We start from the raw sequence: 18,019 nt of genomic DNA, 5'->3' as shown, positions 1-18,019 counted from the left end.
GTGCCAGGGGTTGTTTCCAGGCACTGGGACACAGCACTGAACTGATGTTCCAGCTGTGAGAAACAAACAAAGGGCAAAAAAAAATGATAGCCAATGATGTTATGAAGAATCGACAGTAGAAGGGGCTAAAGATGGCTCCTGCATTGCAGCAATGAGAAGTTGTTGACACGGTGGAGTCTTTTTCATCAAAGGTGATTAAGGAATGGCTTCCTTGGTGGCTGAAACAGTAAAGAATCTGTCTGCAATGCAGGAGACCTGGGTTTGATCCCTTGGTTGGAAAGATCCCCTGGAGAAGGGAACGGCTACCCACTCCAGTGTTCTTGCCTAGAGAATTCCAAGGACAGAGGAGCCTGGCGGGCTGTATAGTCCATGGGGTTGCTAAAGAGCTGGACATGACTGACTGACTAACAATTTCACTTTTTCAATTTCCTGATAAGTGGACCCATGATGAAAAGAGGATGAAGAGCATTCCAGATAGAGGAAACAGTAGGTGCAAAAACTGGGAGCATAGGATCTAGGAATCAGGCATTGTAGCTACAGCAAGACAGAAAAGGAGAAGAGAAGGAAGAGGTGATATTGCAAGGATATAGAGCACTACAAGGGCTTTCTTGCTGGCTTAGACATTAAAGAATCCTCCTGCAATGCAGGAGACCTGGGTTTGATCCCTGGGTTGGGAAGATCCCCTGAAGGAGGGCATGGCAACCCACTCCAGTATTCTTGCCTGAAGAATCCCCATGGACAGAGGAGCCTGGTGAGCTGAAGTCCATGGGGCTGCACAGAGTAAGATGCAACTGAGTGACTAAGCACAGAACAGCACATAGCACTCTGAAGCCCTATTGATAAGGCTTTTCACTTTATTCTGGCTGGGGTGGGGACAAAATTGGAGAGTTCTGAGTAGAGAATGATAGCGTCCGATTTATGTTTTAAAAGAACTGCTTTTGCCTGTTGTGTGGAGAATACCCTGGCAAAGATTGGTCAAGGGTGAACAGTTAAGAGATTATTGCAGGAAAGTGAAAGATCATGACGGCATTAAGTGATTATGATAGAATTATACAGTGATCGGTGTGGCAGTGATGGACACTGGTCAGATTCTGTATTTATTTGTAAAATAGAGATGATTAGATTTGCTGACAAAATGGATGGGAGGAGGACAGAATGGAAGGAATCAAGGGTGACATTTTTGGCATCCACAGTTCAAAGATTAGAGTTGCACTGATCAAAACAGGAAATGCTTGGAGAGAAATCTCAAAGGTAGAAATGATGAGTTAAGTTTGAGTTGGGTGAAGTTTCAGCTGTGGGAATATCAAGTAAAGAGTTGTCTACACAATTGTGGGATTAAGAAAAGAGTTTTGAGACTGAAGATATGTATTTGGAAGTTACTGGAATATAGGTGGTGCTTGAAGACACTGGAATAGATGAATTCAGTTATGAAGAAAACAAAGTAAAGTTGTGAGTGCTGACTTTCAGGGTACTCAGGCATTTAGTGCTTGGGGAAATGAAGAGGAAAGAACAAAGATGACTGAGAGGGATTCACCTATGGGGTAGATGAAAAGCCAGGAGAAGCTGGCATCCTGGAAACCAAGGGTCTATTTCTGCTTCTGGGTTTGTAATGTGAGGACTGAGAATGGAGCAATATGGCCAGTGCCAGACAGCCTTGACATGTGCAGTCTTAGGAATTAACAGGGATGAATGCTTAGATGAAGCAGTTACAAGAAAGCCTGGAAGGAAAGGAAATCAGGTATAGACAACACTTTCAAGGGATTTTGCCCCCCCACAAAGAGAAGGAATTAGAAAAATGGAGAGTAATGTGAGTCATGGGGAGAGATTTTGCTAGTGGGATCCTACTTTATCAAAAAGGATAATCTTGCTTACTGAAAGTGAAGAAAACTGATGGGCGGGGGCAATTGCAAGACTGCAGTTTGAGTAGAAGAGTAGGCAAGAGACACACTATGCAACAGAAGGAACAGGCCATGATCAGGAGCTGGCAGGGAGGGCAGTGGGGGAGAAGAAAAAAGGGAGTGTTTTGGGCACAGATGCAGGGACATTGGTAAAACATTGGTAGATTTGGCCTGTGAGCATATAGAAAGTTTCCTCCCATTCCTTAATTGAATTCTTAACATCATCCACAGTGCCCGGCATATAGTAGGTGTTCAAAAAATTTACTGAATGGATCTGTGTACACTATTAAATCTGATTCCAGAGAATTCCCTGAGAATAATGCTCTGTACAGGAGTTCGTCTGGCTTTGAGCTTATACCTGCACCAGCAGACAGAGAGTGTGAGAGGAAAAGAGAGAAGCTTTTCAAAGAAGCTTTAAAGATGTGCTTCATAACCGCCACCCTTCCTTCTAAAACAAAGATGTGGATAGAAAGGTATGGGATGTTGTACTTTTATTATCGAAGTAATTGGATATCTGCGACTCCTCTTACCCTCTCATAATATCTGCTGGATATAACTCATGGCTTTTTCATTTTGGCTACATTCCCAGAACTGTATGTAAAGTGTTTCCCTGAAATATTGAAAAGGAGCCTACATTTTAAGTTCATCATCTCTCTTTGCTTGAAAAGTGGCTTATTCTCTTCCTGTTGAAATTGCATTTTATGTGGGCTTTCCTCTTCCTTGATTATTCAAGTTAAAACTTGGAAACCGCAAGGTTCATACAAGCCAACCACATTGTGGAGGACAATAAAGAGATAGGAACACCAGTAAGGAAAAGAAAATAAAGATGACTGGAATTTGTTTTTAATGTGAATTAATGGGAATAGAGGAGATGCAGTGACTGAGACCCTACCTGGTGCTATGCTGTCTACATATTTATATTTAGTCATCTCATACACACACAAACAGAAACACACACACACACCTGGAAAGTAGGCATCATTCACTTGCTACCAAAAAAAAAAAAAAAGTGAAACAGAAGTTTGAGGTTAAAAATAAAACAATATTTCCACTTTTTAGGTAGATTATTATGTCCCAGATCTACTGGTAAGTACTTCACATGCATCATCTGCTCCCGTTTTAGACTAACCCTGGAAGGCATATATTTTTAGTCCATCTTCTAAAATAAGAAAACTGGAGCATTAAGAGGTTTAATGATTTGCTGAAGCTAACACAACTACCAGGGACCGAATCCTGGTTGTTGGAGACACACTCTTCCCGTCACACACGTGGTTCCCCAAGGGAAGCTGAGGCACCAGGGAACTGAGCAAACACAAGAAGAGAAAGCAAAACATAATCACTGAATAAATTGTGACAAGGAGTATCAATGGTCCAACGATTTTGCTGATTATAGTACGTCACAATTGGTTTATATCTAGTTGCATTCCTCAGAAAATGATGAGGTTTCCTTTCATTTCCAAATCCATCTCAATGCATTCTGACTGAACATTAGCAAAAACACACAAGTATTAAAACTCAATTTATTATAAGAAATGTCTTTTTTTTGATCCCTTAACCAGCAGGCAGCTAGAATACAATGAAACATAAACAGAGAAAATCTTATATATTGTGTGAAATATATTTATGCATGTACAAATGTAACTTCTTCAAGAGTAATTTCTCCTCGGGCAACCTCAGTTCAGACAGTAATTAAGAACACAGTCCTTAAAATCAGAACTAAGTTTCCAGGCTACCCTGCCAGGACCTGGGTATGAGATTAGCACCAGTTTCTTTTCCTAAGCCTTTTTCATGGTCCCATTAGGGAGAAAAGGATGATGCTATTACCTACCTCACAGAATCACCGAGAAGAGCACTGAAATAATCCAGTTAGCACAGTGGCTAACATAGGAAACATGCTCAATAAATTGTTTCTGTCCCAAATGCCATTTGGAAATCCAGCACGAGGCACTAATGGTCGCTTTAGACTCTGCAACAAGCATGGAGATTGACCTCAAATAAAGTGCTGGTTTTTCAAAAGGCTCTAATGATTAAGTCAGATGCAGATAAATCACAGCATAGGCTGTGTGATTAAATTGCACCTCCTATTTAATTGCATCTCAGGTGCCAGGTACTTGTTACCATCCTTCTCTCTGCTGCAAGGACAGGCTTGTGTTTTATAAGCACAATCAAGTGGAAAGGAGATGAAGAAGTTTAAATACAGCCAAGACCTTAGTACATAGGAATGGGGTCTGTTTACTCTTTCCGAGACAATATTATAAAATTATAATACAGCAACAATTTTATAAAAGTATTTAATAAGCTAGAGAACTTGAAAGGAAAGAACATTTAAAAATTTAAACCCAGTTTGGTTTTAATTTTCCTAACAAGTCCAAGAGAAATCTTAGCCAATTTCCTAAGTCCTATGCAATTACCACAACTATTCATTTAGGAGAGGAATTCATGCCAGTTCTTAGAAAGAAATGGTATTTTCTCTTTCCAAATATAATACCATTACTCTCCACATCCTCTGCTGAGGACAGAACCCTCAGGGAAAAATACATCTTTATATTCTCAGAGCTTTATCTCCAAAATCATGGTACCTCCATAAATCTAAATGTTCAGTTTTTCTGTTTCTATCCAAAGTCACCTCCTCCATAAAAGTTTCCCTGATGCCTTCACCTACATGTAAACTGGTTCTACATTTGTAAAGTCATATAGGATTTTATTACTTCTGCCTGTTTCTTATCTTTATCTCTATCTCTACTGCTGTCATTTTTTACTACAAAGGATTCTAAAGAGCAAGGGCTACCTTTTCGGGCATCTGTCCTACACAGATCTCAACACAAACTCCTGGACATGCATAAATTCTGCCCCCCGCCCCCAGCATTAAGCCTCCAGTGTGTTTTAGACATGGATATCAGAATCAGTTACATTGACTAACTGCTCTCCTTTTGCCACAAATCTTAAGACTCAAATCACAAATCCCTTTATCAAGGTTTAAGGGACATTATCTCATTCAAGTCTCAAAACTACCCTGAGTAGGTCCCAATATGACACATGTATTTTTGTAGGTTAGGAGGCTGGGGCTTAGAGATTGTGAGCCATGGACCTAAGATCCCAGAATGGAAACATTTCACTTGGTTCTTCCTTCTCCAGATCTCACGCTGTTGACCACCTCTGCAGGCACTATCGGAGAAGGCAATGGCACCCCACTGCAGTACTTTTGCCTAGAAAATCCCATGGACAGAGGAGCCTGGTAGGCTGCAGTCCATGAGTTCACTCGAGTCGGACACGACTGAGCGACTTCACTTTCACTTTTCACTTTCATGCATTGGAGAAGGAAAGGGCAACCCACTCCAGTGTTCTTGCCTGGAGAATCCCAGGGACAGGGGAGCCTGGTGGGCTGCCGTCTATGGGGTCACAGAGTTGGACACGACTGAAGCGACTTAGCAGCAGCAGTAGCAGCAGCAACTCTAAGATGAAGCATATTATAGGCAGGTGATTATATTTTCTAACAGACCAAAAAATTCCTTACATAAAAAGACCAAAGACTAAAATTTAAATATTTCTTTATCCTTTGAATAATCCAGTGATGCAAACATAATGCATTACATGTATTACTGAGAACATTCAAATTTATTCTCAGTGACTTGCAAACTGCCAGTTACTTAGATTTAATGAGTTATGAAGGCATTGGCCTTGCATTTACAGTTTTAATGGGAAGGAAGAATTTTGGCATTTCCTTTGGGTAGTAGGACCAGTTACTCAAGCAATTAAGCTTCACGTTCTGTTAACAATACTGTATTGTGTACCTGAAGTGTGCTGTTCTTAAAAGTCTTAAAAGTTCTCAACACAGGCAACATGCAAAGGGGTGGTGACTGTGTAAGGTGATGGATCTGTTAACTAGCTTGGTTGTGGTAACCGTTTCATATTGTATTACACATCAAGTCATCGTGTTGTACACTTTATATATATATAATTTTTGTCATGTATATCACAACACACCTAGAAAAAAATAGCCTTCACTTTCTGCGCTGTGCTCAGTTGCTCAGTCGCGTCTGACTTTGGGACCCCATGGACTGTACCCTGCCAGGCTTCTCTGTCCATGGGGATTCTCCAGGCAAGAATACTGGAGTCGGTTGCCATGCCCTCGTCCAGAGGATCATCCCAACCCAGGGATCCAAGCCAGGTCTCCCTCATTGCAGCCAGATTCTTGACCATCTGAGCCACCATGGAAACCCCTTCATTTTCTTCTCTGCTCCAACAGAAGCGAAAGCAATGGTTTCAAACCTTCCCTAGGAATTATAAATGCTTACACTTGGATCCATAAGAACTGATGCCATTGCTTTCTATAAGTATAGAACAAAAATTAGACACAGGTTGAAAAAAAAGACAGATAGATATAAGCCTTGAGAAGAAGGTCAGTTGTGAAGAAGAGGGCATGGCTAGTCTGGTAACTAAATTCATCCAAGCTTCTCTTTAAGTACAATACACTCTGAATTATTTTTCCATCCAGGGTGCTCAAGTAGGAATTTAATAGGGTAATACGTGTCTGAAACAATGGATTAAAGAGGGAAAAAGGCAGTATGTTTTCTATTAACAGTAGATGAGCTTCTCTTAAAAAACAAGATTAGTAGTCTGCAAGCAGAACATGAAAAGCTTATGCTTTTAGGAGAAAATAAATTGAGAGTGAGGTTATTCTTGAGAGAACACAATACACATGTGAACCTCCTAATAATGATATTTAAAGGGTTAACATATGCACAAAAAAATTCAAAGTTTGAACCTTAGCATTCTCTAAAGATCCTTACAGCCAGGTATGATCAAAGATCCTGGTAACCATAGCTGCTTGATGGGTAAAGTGGCTCTAAAATCAGACGACCTGGCGTCTAATCCAAGCTATTATTAGCACTTTGTCTATTTTAAGTTATTAAAAGCTTCTAAGGCATTACTAATAAAAAATAAAACTGCATAAAGAAAATAAATACCTGAAGATGTGACTAATAGAACTCATAAGGCCATATTCATGTCAAGTCAAGCAAAGGCAGTGGTTTATGGTTGGGGAGAGTGTGTTGATGTTTTCGATTGTTTTTGTTTCATTTTCTTTTTAAAGCATCTGAATATATCAAAAGAAGGGGCAGTTCATAACAATCCTCACTGCCTCATGAGTGACAAGAGGGCCACCACCGGGGCATGCCAGAAGGTGAGAAAACAAAAGTCCAGTGCAGAAACAACTGTCTACGAGCTGTGTTTCCTAAAATGTTCAGTGCACATCAGTTCCTTTTTAGATGCCCTAGGAGAGCTCACTGTTTACACAAATGATTCTAATAAGGTTATTTTTGGTCACTGTTTGCAGAAACCACAGTCTTGCTCAGGTTACCAATGAAAAACAAACAATTTATGGAAACAATACTTATTTAAAAATTAGGAATCCTAGCTCTAGGAGTGAAGGAATTGGGCAGCTCCAGAGAACACAATTTCCTTCTCCCTCACCCTCCTCTTTATCTCCACCCCTCCCCCCACCACAGCCTCTATAGCTTCTACCTTCTCTGTTCTGTTCTTGTTGTCTTCCCCTTCCTTTCACTCACTTTTCAATAATCCATGATCAATAACATTGGGTTAGACAGTCCATTTCCCACTCAACAAAGAAACAAAGATGGATGGCAGGGGAATGCATGTAAGAAGGACTTCAAGTAACACAAGTGTCTTCAAGCATTCCATCCCTTGCCTGGTAAGCACTCTTGTCCCTATAAATACATCAAAAGTAGTCTCTGTGGAGCAGTTACCCATCTACCGCGTATATAATAACCAACAAGCCCAACTTTTAAAAAAATGTGTCTTCCAAACAACCTGAAATCTTTAAGAATTTAATTTTTATTAAATCTTGCTTACTCCTATTTATAACTTCTAATCAGAGCCTCTGACCAAATAACTAGGTTTTTGAGGTTCTTTATATGACTCAAAGCAAAGGAATTTCGGTTCTTTTGTTAGCATGCTTAACGTTATGTCAGGTAAATTTAAGTTTTTAAATATATTGAAGAGGTTCTGTAGTACTAAAATCTACCCCAAATATGGTTTTCAGAGACTAAAGTTTCAGAAATGATAAGTCCCCTAATTCATACAACAAGAAGATGTTTTTTTAGGATAAGGACAAGTTAGTAAATGGTTCTGTGCCAAGTATAAACACTGATACAGGCTATACTGATTGGAGTTTCATCTCAAAATGAAAAGGGGAAAGGAATCACACTTGGAAAAAGCTATGAAGTTTCCTGAGATAGAATGCTGCTAGAGCACTCTATAATTGATGAACATGTCTCTTGGATGTGACTGTTTATATGTGATTGGTGCAACAAAACTTGACAAGCAGGAAAAATAAGCCCTCATTTCATGAAAGATGGGTGGACATTTTCCAATCATTTTCTGAAGTTAAACTCAGGCTCTCTAGAGCATTGGAATCTTCACTTGATTTTTTTTTTTCCCCCCTGAAATATCCTTTGTGGTATCATATGTTGGAATAGCCCAAGGATTTCTCTTGAGATCTTAATCCAGATACTGAAGGATTTTCTAAATTTTCCACCTGACCATAGACCTAAAACTATTGTGAATATGCAAACACAACAGCATTGCCATTCATTCAACAAATATTGACGACACCAAACACTGTGGTAGGTGTTGGAGACATAATAAAGAACATAATGAGGGACTTTCCTGGTGGTCCGGTGGTTAAGAGTCTGCCTTGCAATGCAAGGGGCATGGCTTCAATCCTTGGTTGGGAAACTAAGATCCCAAGTGCCGCAAAGGGCCTAAAATCTATGGTTTTCAGAAACTAAAGTTTCAAAAATTATAAATCCCCTAATTCATACAACAAGAGGATAAGGACAAGATAGTAAATGGTTTTATGTCAAGTAAAAACACTGATACAGGCTCTACTGATTGCAGTTTCATCTCAAAATGAAAAGGGGAAAGGAATCACACTTGGACAAAGATATGAGAGAAAATTTCCTGAGATAGAATGTTGCCACAACTACCGTGCCTGCTATAAAGCCTGGGTGCTGCAATTAGAGTCCGTGAGCCATAGCAAAAGACCCCACATGATGCAATGAAGATCTCGTGTGCCACGACTGAGAATTGTTGCAATAAATAATTCTTTAAAAAAAAAAAAAAAAAGAATAAAACCATGGCGGGATTTCTGCTAAATAACAATTACAGTAAAGGCTAATGAGTCCTATACCAGAGGAAAAACAGAGTGCCACGGTGGTTAGCATCATCAAAAAGTTCTTCTGTCTCTCCTCCCATGCACATGGTATCTTGTACATCCTGCCCTATTAAAGTCAGTGGTGGCTGAGTGACTTACTTTGACCAATGACATGGAGTGGAAGTCGTATGAACCGCTTACTGGATGAAATCTTTAGGAACCAGGATACAATTTACCATGCCTTTGTTTTTTTCCTTCCCATAGTACTGACATTCCCAAGGGAGCTTGACCTGGAAACCTGGGTCATGCAGTCCAAAGAATGCAGAACAGGTCTCCTAGCAGAGCTTTGATAAACATGTAGAATACGTAAGAAATGAGCATATAATTTATCAAACCTCTGAGATCTTGGGTTTTGTTTGTTACTATACCATAACCTAAATCATCCAGATTTGTGTGGATGCCACATGGGGCATACAGAAAGCATATTTAATCCAAGCTAGGGTGGGGCAGGAAACGATTCCTTGTATATACATGAGCATGCATGATGTTTTTCCTTATCACCTACTCAATTGTAAACTATGAGAACACAGTACTTTGCACAGTCCATTTGCCCAGTAAATGTTGGTTTAATTTGGATGAGTCAGAAATAAAACTGTGGCTTGAGAGATTTAACTTCAGCGCTTTTCTGCAGTGCCTGTTAACCAGAACTTGGTTCTGGACAAATTCTTGGCTCTGTTATACTGTATAACTGGGGAGTTGTACATGTGTTCCTTAATTACAATGGGCATCAAATCCTTCACGAGCTAAACTGAAATGATGAATATATAAAAATATTCATCATAACCTTGGTTCAAAACAGGTGATCAACAAAATGCTAATTTTCTCCCAGAATCACAGTTTTTTGCCTCTCTCCACATTCCAGTGTGGATAAATTCTAAACTATATATGGAAACCAAGATATTGATTTGCTTCTACAATGCTGGAACACAAGACTGAAAAACTGAAGACATGATGAGTTTTCATAAAATTAACATACATCAAATGTCTTTCCCCTTAAAGTATCGCTGACACATGATTGGTAAAATAAAGTATTCTGTTTCAAATTTGACTGCAAAGGTACTTTTAGAATTTCCATTGTGAATCTGACAAGTATTTTTGCCTGGAAATCTCTTAACTTGTTTTTTCTTTTATCAATAGTATCACTTCTAAGTGGTTAAAAATGCCAGCTGCAGACCTGGGTCAAATATAATTCTACGCACTAGTCACAGCAGACAGTCTGAAACTAATAGGAATTTTGCATGAGTAATTTCAACAAGAAAAGGTGCCTAATAATTCAGTGGTATATTTTTAAGTGTTCCATGTGTCTTAGATACTCTTTGCTAAGTGCTGCTACAATTCCTCCAACTCATAATGAACCTAAACTCTGCTTGTCTCCCATGAAATGATTTATACAGAAATCTTCCACTATCCTTGCTGATAAGAATGCTCCCCACTACATGCTGTAGCATCTTCAAATAGGTATTCATCTCAACCAGGAAAAAAATCTTTTTTAATGATCATACTGCCATGATTTACAGTTGTTAGCTGAGAGAAGATTAATCCAGAGAGACTTGATGAAGTCTATGTCAAAAAACTTGGGTAGGAAGTATTTAACCAAAGCAAAACATTTTGGAGATGTGTGTCACCTTTGATGAACTCAGGCATACCCCTGCAGACTGAATAAATAGACTCAATCTTTGTACACTCTTTACATTAGGCTTCCTACCAAGTGAATCAAAAACAAACAAACAACAACAAAAAAATTAAAAATGACAGATCGATCTCTAAATGTATGTCTGAGAGGAACTGGAAGTTCCTGACAAACTTTGTTCAGTGAATCTAACTGAAGCCCATTTAGAAATGTGCCAATCAGCTTGTGTACTAAATATCTAAGGGGAGACTGCATTTAGTTTTCTCAACCCAAATCTGCAGGCTCAGCCTATTCATATATAATTTGGATGAGCACAAGATTAGCAGCCATATTGCTCTGATTCATCTGATTTTAATGGAACCCTTGGGGTCTGACTCAATGCAGCTGACTGGTTTCCTGCTATATTAAATTGTCCCTAATCTGATTGACTATATCATAATATTATAGACTATAGATTCTATACTTGGATTCTACATTTGGTTCCCTGTGTTCAGGAAAGTTAGCTCTTTTCTTAAAGCTTTGATTTCTAATTTCAAATCTGAGGATATGGCCATATCACTAGCAAATATCAGGAGGGTACAAAAGTGGAAATAAAGGCTATCACTAATGATACCTTACTTCGCCATTTAAACAATGAATATAGGTCATGAAGCTTCTAAGTTCTTAAACTCTCTTGGAAGCATTTTCCAATTCTGCTTCCGGAGTTGGTGAGTCTCTGCATGTGTGTGTGTGCATAGGTTCAGGTCGTGCTTCCATTTAGCACAGTAGCTTCATTTACAGGAGGCTTATGTGGACATCAGTGTTTTTTCATGAGTCACCATGTGTCCCAGCGCTCAACATACAGATTACAGTGTGAGTACGGGAGTAATTACAGCCTTCCAAATCCTAAGCTCTCAAACCTCCTCATTTCACAGGGCACCATCAGTTTACTTTCCCAAAGCTGATTTCAGCACTTTGGCAGATGTTTTATGAATGTTGTAAGCGGATACAAAATAGAGAAACATCCTAATACTGAGAGTTGTAAATATCGTTTCATGAGCCTAAGGCTTCTTCATAAACATTAGAAAAAAGTACTCTCCAAAGAGAATGCTTAGGAGTTAAAAGAGAATAAATCACCATTGTAATAATCATAAAAAAAGCAATTGCATACTGGTATTAGATAGTCTCTGGGTAACCAGGTGCTAATAATTTTATTATATTAATGAAGACAAAGTCATATTGGTCTACACATTTGAATGGTATTTGCTTCAGCATTAGGAAGGCCTGATGGCTTCCTTTTAAACTCGAGTTATTAACTTGACCCTGTTATTGAGAGATTGAAATTCTTAATTTAAGGGTAATTTACAATGGTGTCTATAACGTTAGATACAAATGGGACATTAGCTAAGGAGGAGTGGAGGACAATCATGAATTTTTATGCTCTATTATGGCTGACAAAGGATCAGGCCTATGGCACAGACAGCAAATATTTACACTCTGTCTTTTTCCTGATCCTCGTCACATCACAAAGATCAAGACCATGACGATCAAGCAGAGAGATGCAAATGCAGAGGTCTAAATTGTTTCACATAATGCAAAGGTCTAAAGCATCATTATTCCCCCAATGTTACAGAACTCAGTTCCTACATAAAGCTATATACTCCTAACTTTTCACTCTGTAAATAGTATTTTAGTTAAAGCCTTTAGTTAAATAAAGTAATACATATTATTTAATATTTGATATATTAATTAAATTAATATTATTTAATATAAATATAATATAAATTATTTAACTAAAGCCTTTTAGTTAAATAATTTATCATATGCTTAAAACAAATCTTTAAGATCTGAGTCAATTCTGTTGTTGTTCACCCAGTCCTATCCAACTTTTCACGACCTCATGGACTGCAGCACACCAGGCCTCCCTGTCCCTTGCCATCTCCCAGAGTTTGCCCAATTTCATGTCCATTGCATCGGTGAGTCAAATCTAACTTTTCAAAAAAGAGCCAAAATCAATAAAATGTTGATAAGGGTGGGATTACCAATCCCATTCCATACTTTCAAGTACATAATTCCTACTCGGGATTCAGCATCTTCAAACCAAAGGAGTATATGCATTACTAGGTTAGTAGTATAGAACAGTCTTATGGACTCTGTGGGAGAGGGAGAGGGTGGGAAGATTTGGGAGAATGGCATTGAAACATGTAAAATATCATGTATGAAACAAGTTGCCAGTCCAGGTTCGATGCACAATACTGGATGCTTGGGGCTAGTGCACTGGGAAGACCCAGAGGGAGGGTATGGGGAGGGAGGAGGGAGGAGGGTTCAGGGTGGGGCACACATGTATACCTGTGGCGGATTCATTTTGATATTTGGCAAAACTAATACAATTATGTAAAGTTTAAAAATAAAAAAAAAAATACTAAAAAAAAAAAAAAAAAGAATTAAAGCTGGAAAAAAAAAAAAAGAAAGAAATTTCCAAGGAAAGTCTGTTTTCAGTCTATTTCTCACTAAGGTAAAGAACAAGAAAGCACTTTCTATTCATATGTTTGCCTTGATCCTTTTTGGGCACTAGTCATAGCAAGAGGAAAAATACATATCACTATACACATTAGTGATTCCCACCCTGGCTACATACTAGAATTATCCAGGATACTTAACAAACAAAACAAAACACTGATGTTTACACCCTACAGTAGGCAACCAAATCAAAACTCTGGTGAAACACTGAGCTATTAAGTTCCCCAAGTAATTCTAAAGTACAAGTAAGGTTGAGAATCCTCACATACTAATTTGTTGTGGTGTGAGAAGAAAACCATTCCAGAACAGAAGTATCCTTTCTGCTAACTTGCTGCAGTATGCGATAGTCCATTACTAAAATAATTCATTGTACATCTCCCATGGGCTACACTGTCCAATAAATACAACAGCAATTAGCCACATGGACTATTGAGTGCTTAAAATGTAGGTAGTCCAAACTGAGATACTCTCAGAGTAAACTAGACACCAGATTTCAAAGACTGAATAAGAGATAACACAAAAATGATAATGTTGAATACTTATTGAAATAGTTTGACCATGGATGGAAAAATATACTAATAAAAATAATTTCACTTGTGTTCACTTTTTATTGTCAACTTCCCTGGTGACTCAGACAGTAAAGAATCTGCCTGCAATGCAGGAGACCCAGGTTTGATCCTTAGTCGGAAAGATCTCTTGGAAAAGGGAATGTCTACCCACTCCAGTCTACTTGCCTGGAAAATTCCATGGACAGAGGAGGCTGATGAGCTATAGTCCATGGGGTTGCAAAGAGACGATACAACTGAGTAATAACACTTTCGCTTTTTATTGTAGTTTATAGAAATTTATATTTGTGACTCAACGTTTTATTGAAAATTGCTATGCTAGGAAAATAATTTTGATGTGCTAAAGACAATGGATTGGGAAATTTTATTGATTTTTTTTTTATCCATCAACCTATTTAAAACCATTAGTTTCATTGCCATATTGGCAGAACAAGAGGCTTTGAGAATAGGGAAAATATGACAGGTGAATGTTGCTATTGAGAAGATGACTGAAAGTCCAGATCATTGAACACTTCTTTAGTATGAAAGACAGCTGCCATGGTAAGTCGCAGCAGACAGTGACATAGATGAGATAAACTGCTTCCTCCACAGCTGGGGTTGGCCTTTTCCCTATTTCTCCCTCTCTCTCATTGTTAAGCAATTAACATCTTCACTTTTTCACAATGTCAGAGTGGAACTACCATGAGTCTTGATTTTGCAGATTAAGCTTCAGTTTTGGTTTCAACCCTGCCCATTAATCTTGAGAGTCACTTCATCTCTCTGATCCCATTCTTTATCTGTAAAATAGAGATAAGACAACTCGTCCCATGGTTAACCGATATTACTGAAATAAAATAAAACCCAATCTGGCACCTGCTGCATAGCAGAGTTCACTCAATGGCTGTCATTCCTTCTCCTCCTTCTCCATATGAACAACATCTATTTATCCTTTGTAACTCAAATTAAAAAATCACCTTTTTTTTAATATAAAGTCATAGCTATGCATTTCCCTTCTATTGCCTCATGGAACAACATGCATTTGGGAGCATTAATTACTTGGGAGCATTTATTTTCCCCCACTAGACTACCACAAACTTCTTGAGGTCAGAGCCTTCGCTTGTAACTCCAATGTCTAGTGCGGAAAGTAGAACACAGCAGGTACTCAATATCTGCTGGGTGAACAAAAGGATGGGGAGATGGTGTTTGTGATTCAGCCCTTGGAGTCTGGAACTGGAGGACAATAGGAAAAAAGGTCAATGATTCAATAAATAAAAGTATATCAATAAGGAAAAGAATGGAGAGTATATTATCTGTCTGCATATTTCTCATCTGGCCTTAGCCAACCATCTGGAAAACAGTTCATAATGTGCTGCACTCTCACTGCAGGAGGAACATACAAGAGCAAATGCCCTGAACATGCTACCACTCTGTAGTCTTCCGGCAACAGTACCATCTGAAGACACTACTTCCACGGTCTTTAAGCTGTACCTTCCTCTACTAAGCACTAGCTCCACTCCTGGCTACATTTCACCTACAAGTCTTTTCCTAGGCAATGCTATCCCCTTTCCACTATTTGTGTAAGTGTTTCAACTGAAGCATTCCTTCACTTTCTACTCCTACTCCTCTCCCCCCACCCCAACCTGAGCCTTGGTAAATCCCATGCTCTTTAAAATACCATCTAAAGGCTGTTTCTACTGTCTTCCCTAACCAGACTAATGTCAATGGTCTCTAGAAGTTCCATCCTCAAACAGCACATTGCCTGTGGTTCGAAATGGCAATTAAAAAGTTCTTCCAGATCCATGAGTTACTTGTTTCTGTCAAGCCCTCTAGAATATAAAATCCCAGAGAGAAAGAAGTATGTTCTATTACCTGTGTCCATTGTGATGCCTGGCTCAGAGCCTTGTACTTTACAGCAAGAATTTTTTGGTAGGACTGAAATGAATCCCCAGGATAAAATATTTAAGCCAGTGGATAGTATAGCTTCCTAAAGGTTTTTAATGTGTTATATCTACAGAGATCTATTCTGATTCTATTTACACATAATTTAACTTACATGAATCTAGTATATCATACTTGCTGAACCTTTCCAAACACAGAAAAATTCTAAGTTCCCTTTGAACAAAAAAAATGTGAACTGGACTCCATGTATCTTGTAGACAGTGGCCAACACAGAACATGCCTAAGGAATCAGAGATGGTAGAACAAGTCTACTGTTACCAGGAGCAGGAGCTGGAGAAAATATTGAGGTACAGTGGACAAGAGTACACTGTACTGTCCTACAAAATAACTGCTTTAAATGTCTTATTCAAAATTTACTTGTTTAAGTACAAAGAAGTTAACTGTTTCAAAAAAAAAAAAGGTTGAATCTCATCATGTCTAAAATATGATAGATGTGCTAAACGTTCAACATAACATTTTTAATTACTTGAAGATGTCTTTTATTTCAGTATTTATTAATTCCTAATTATTAATATATGTCATTAGCCAACTCTCAGAATAAAGGTAACAATAAGATTCTAAAATTCCATTATAGATAAATAGCATTATACCATGCACTTTTCAGTTACAAAATTTCATCTCACACAATTATCAAGAGACTCATGTATCTGCTATAAATTTGGTGGTTCAACCTCTAGCAGCCAAAGGTGGAAACCTGAGTTAATTGGCAATAGTTATTTTTCTGATTCACCTCAGTGATGTTTTATTGTTGCTTGTAGATTTAGGTCTAAGGTTGTTGCCTGGCTGCCCCTCCAATTCAACCCTAGTCAGGGGCCAAAGATATATTCAAGACTAAAACCTTAAAACTATTGATCTAACTCGTGATCAATATAATGATTTGATTCTGTAACAATAAGTTTGAACCCCTATTGAGATAATTTATTCCCAGTTTTTCCACCTAATTACTAAGGAATCCTGGTATTTTATTATACTTTTCTAACGTTTCAAATTCCTCAACTACAAAATAGTAATAACAATAGCATTTACTTCTTAGGGTTGTTCTGAGGATTAACAAAATAGTAATAACAATAGTATTTACTTCTTAGGGTTGTTGTGAGAATTAAATGAGACAATTGGTTAGGGCAAAGACGGTAACTGTTGATCAATAAACATTAGAAATTGATTGCGTCACCAAGAAGAGGGAAAATAAGTGAGAAATAAAGTCCCATTTATAGACTGTTCTCATCTAAGAGGACATCAAAAGAAAAATTGAGCAGTGGCACCGAGTGGAAAGTTTTCAGAGTCAATCGGTTCTGGGTCTGATTCCCAGACCCACAATTTACAAACTGTATGAAATTAAACAGACTTCTTAATTTCTCTAAGCCTCCATTTCCTTATCTCTAAAAAGGAGTTAATAACAAATGACCTAGAGGTGGTGAGGATTAAGGGAAATAGCATAAGTAAGGCTCTGAAATTTAATAAATAGGAGAGGAAGCATAAAAGGGTTAAATAGTGCAGCATTTGTATGTAGGCTGGGATGCAGCAGCTGTTGATGGAATATGAAAGAAGCTCTGTTGACTTGGTGATTCTTCCTCAAATAGAGATGAAAATATGAAGCCTTAATAATGCCTGACTATTTTAAAATAATCTTCTGGCTAAGCTACAGCTGTGCTACCTTGCTATCGCTGTTCAGGCCAGCACTGTGTTTATCTGTTGAATTTTTTTAGACAGGACATCAATAAGCAGGAAGACCACTTGGAAAAGCTGATTGTACCATAAGCAGTCTACAGGGAGAAGCAGAGTGAGCTGGATGGATCACCAGGAAGCTGCACAGAGGTCAATGTTGGCTGAAACCAGACTTGAAAGAGATCATGTTTCAATGCTTCACTGTGATAGAGTTTGTGAAATGCTTTTCTAAAACAAACTCTTCCCCTGCATCCCCTGGGTTTCTTTTTATGGCACCAAATGGCTTGTATCTTGTCCCAGCCCTTCGGATAATCCCGAAGATAAGATTAGCTTTAAATCTTACTCACATGTTCAACTCAAGACTTTGGATGCACTGAGTATCCAATAAATGTTTGTTGAATAAAAGGAGTAAATTATTCAAAATAAGGTAAATATACAATTATAATGGCACAGGATATTGTCTCCGAATCTCTGGAAAACAATGGAGACTCTACAACAAGAGAAATTAAAATGTTCATACTCTAGGATCCTGTAATTTACTCCTGGGAAATAATTCAACAGAAAAATAGCTCTACCCATAATGCTGTTT

The 18,019-nt window shown here is 38.3% G+C and overlaps 1 protein-coding gene across 7 annotated transcripts in view; it reads right to left on the bottom strand.

Annotated features, from left to right (window-relative positions):
- Positions 1-18,019, bottom strand: part of LOC129649902 (histone H2B 1/2-like) — a 251,629-nt gene that overhangs the window by 26,065 nt on the left and 207,545 nt on the right. The window contains exon 2 of one of the 7 annotated variants that reach the window (XM_055577872.1): positions 14,178-14,603. The exons of the other annotated variants lie outside the window; for them this stretch is intronic. Within the exon in view, the coding sequence (XP_055433847.1) occupies positions 14,574-14,603 (30 nt within the window). The 3' untranslated portion in view covers positions 14,178-14,573. Of the gene's footprint in view, positions 1-14,177; positions 14,604-18,019 lie in introns of those variants that run through there. 7 annotated transcript variants of the gene reach the window in all.

This window comes from Bubalus kerabau, chromosome 4 (genome assembly GCF_029407905.1).
Source record: "Bubalus kerabau isolate K-KA32 ecotype Philippines breed swamp buffalo chromosome 4, PCC_UOA_SB_1v2, whole genome shotgun sequence".
Classification (NCBI taxonomy): domain Eukaryota; kingdom Metazoa; phylum Chordata; class Mammalia; order Artiodactyla; family Bovidae; genus Bubalus; species Bubalus kerabau.
The sequence above is the reverse complement of the archived record's forward strand: the minus strand, read 5'-3'. Positions and strand labels throughout refer to the sequence as shown.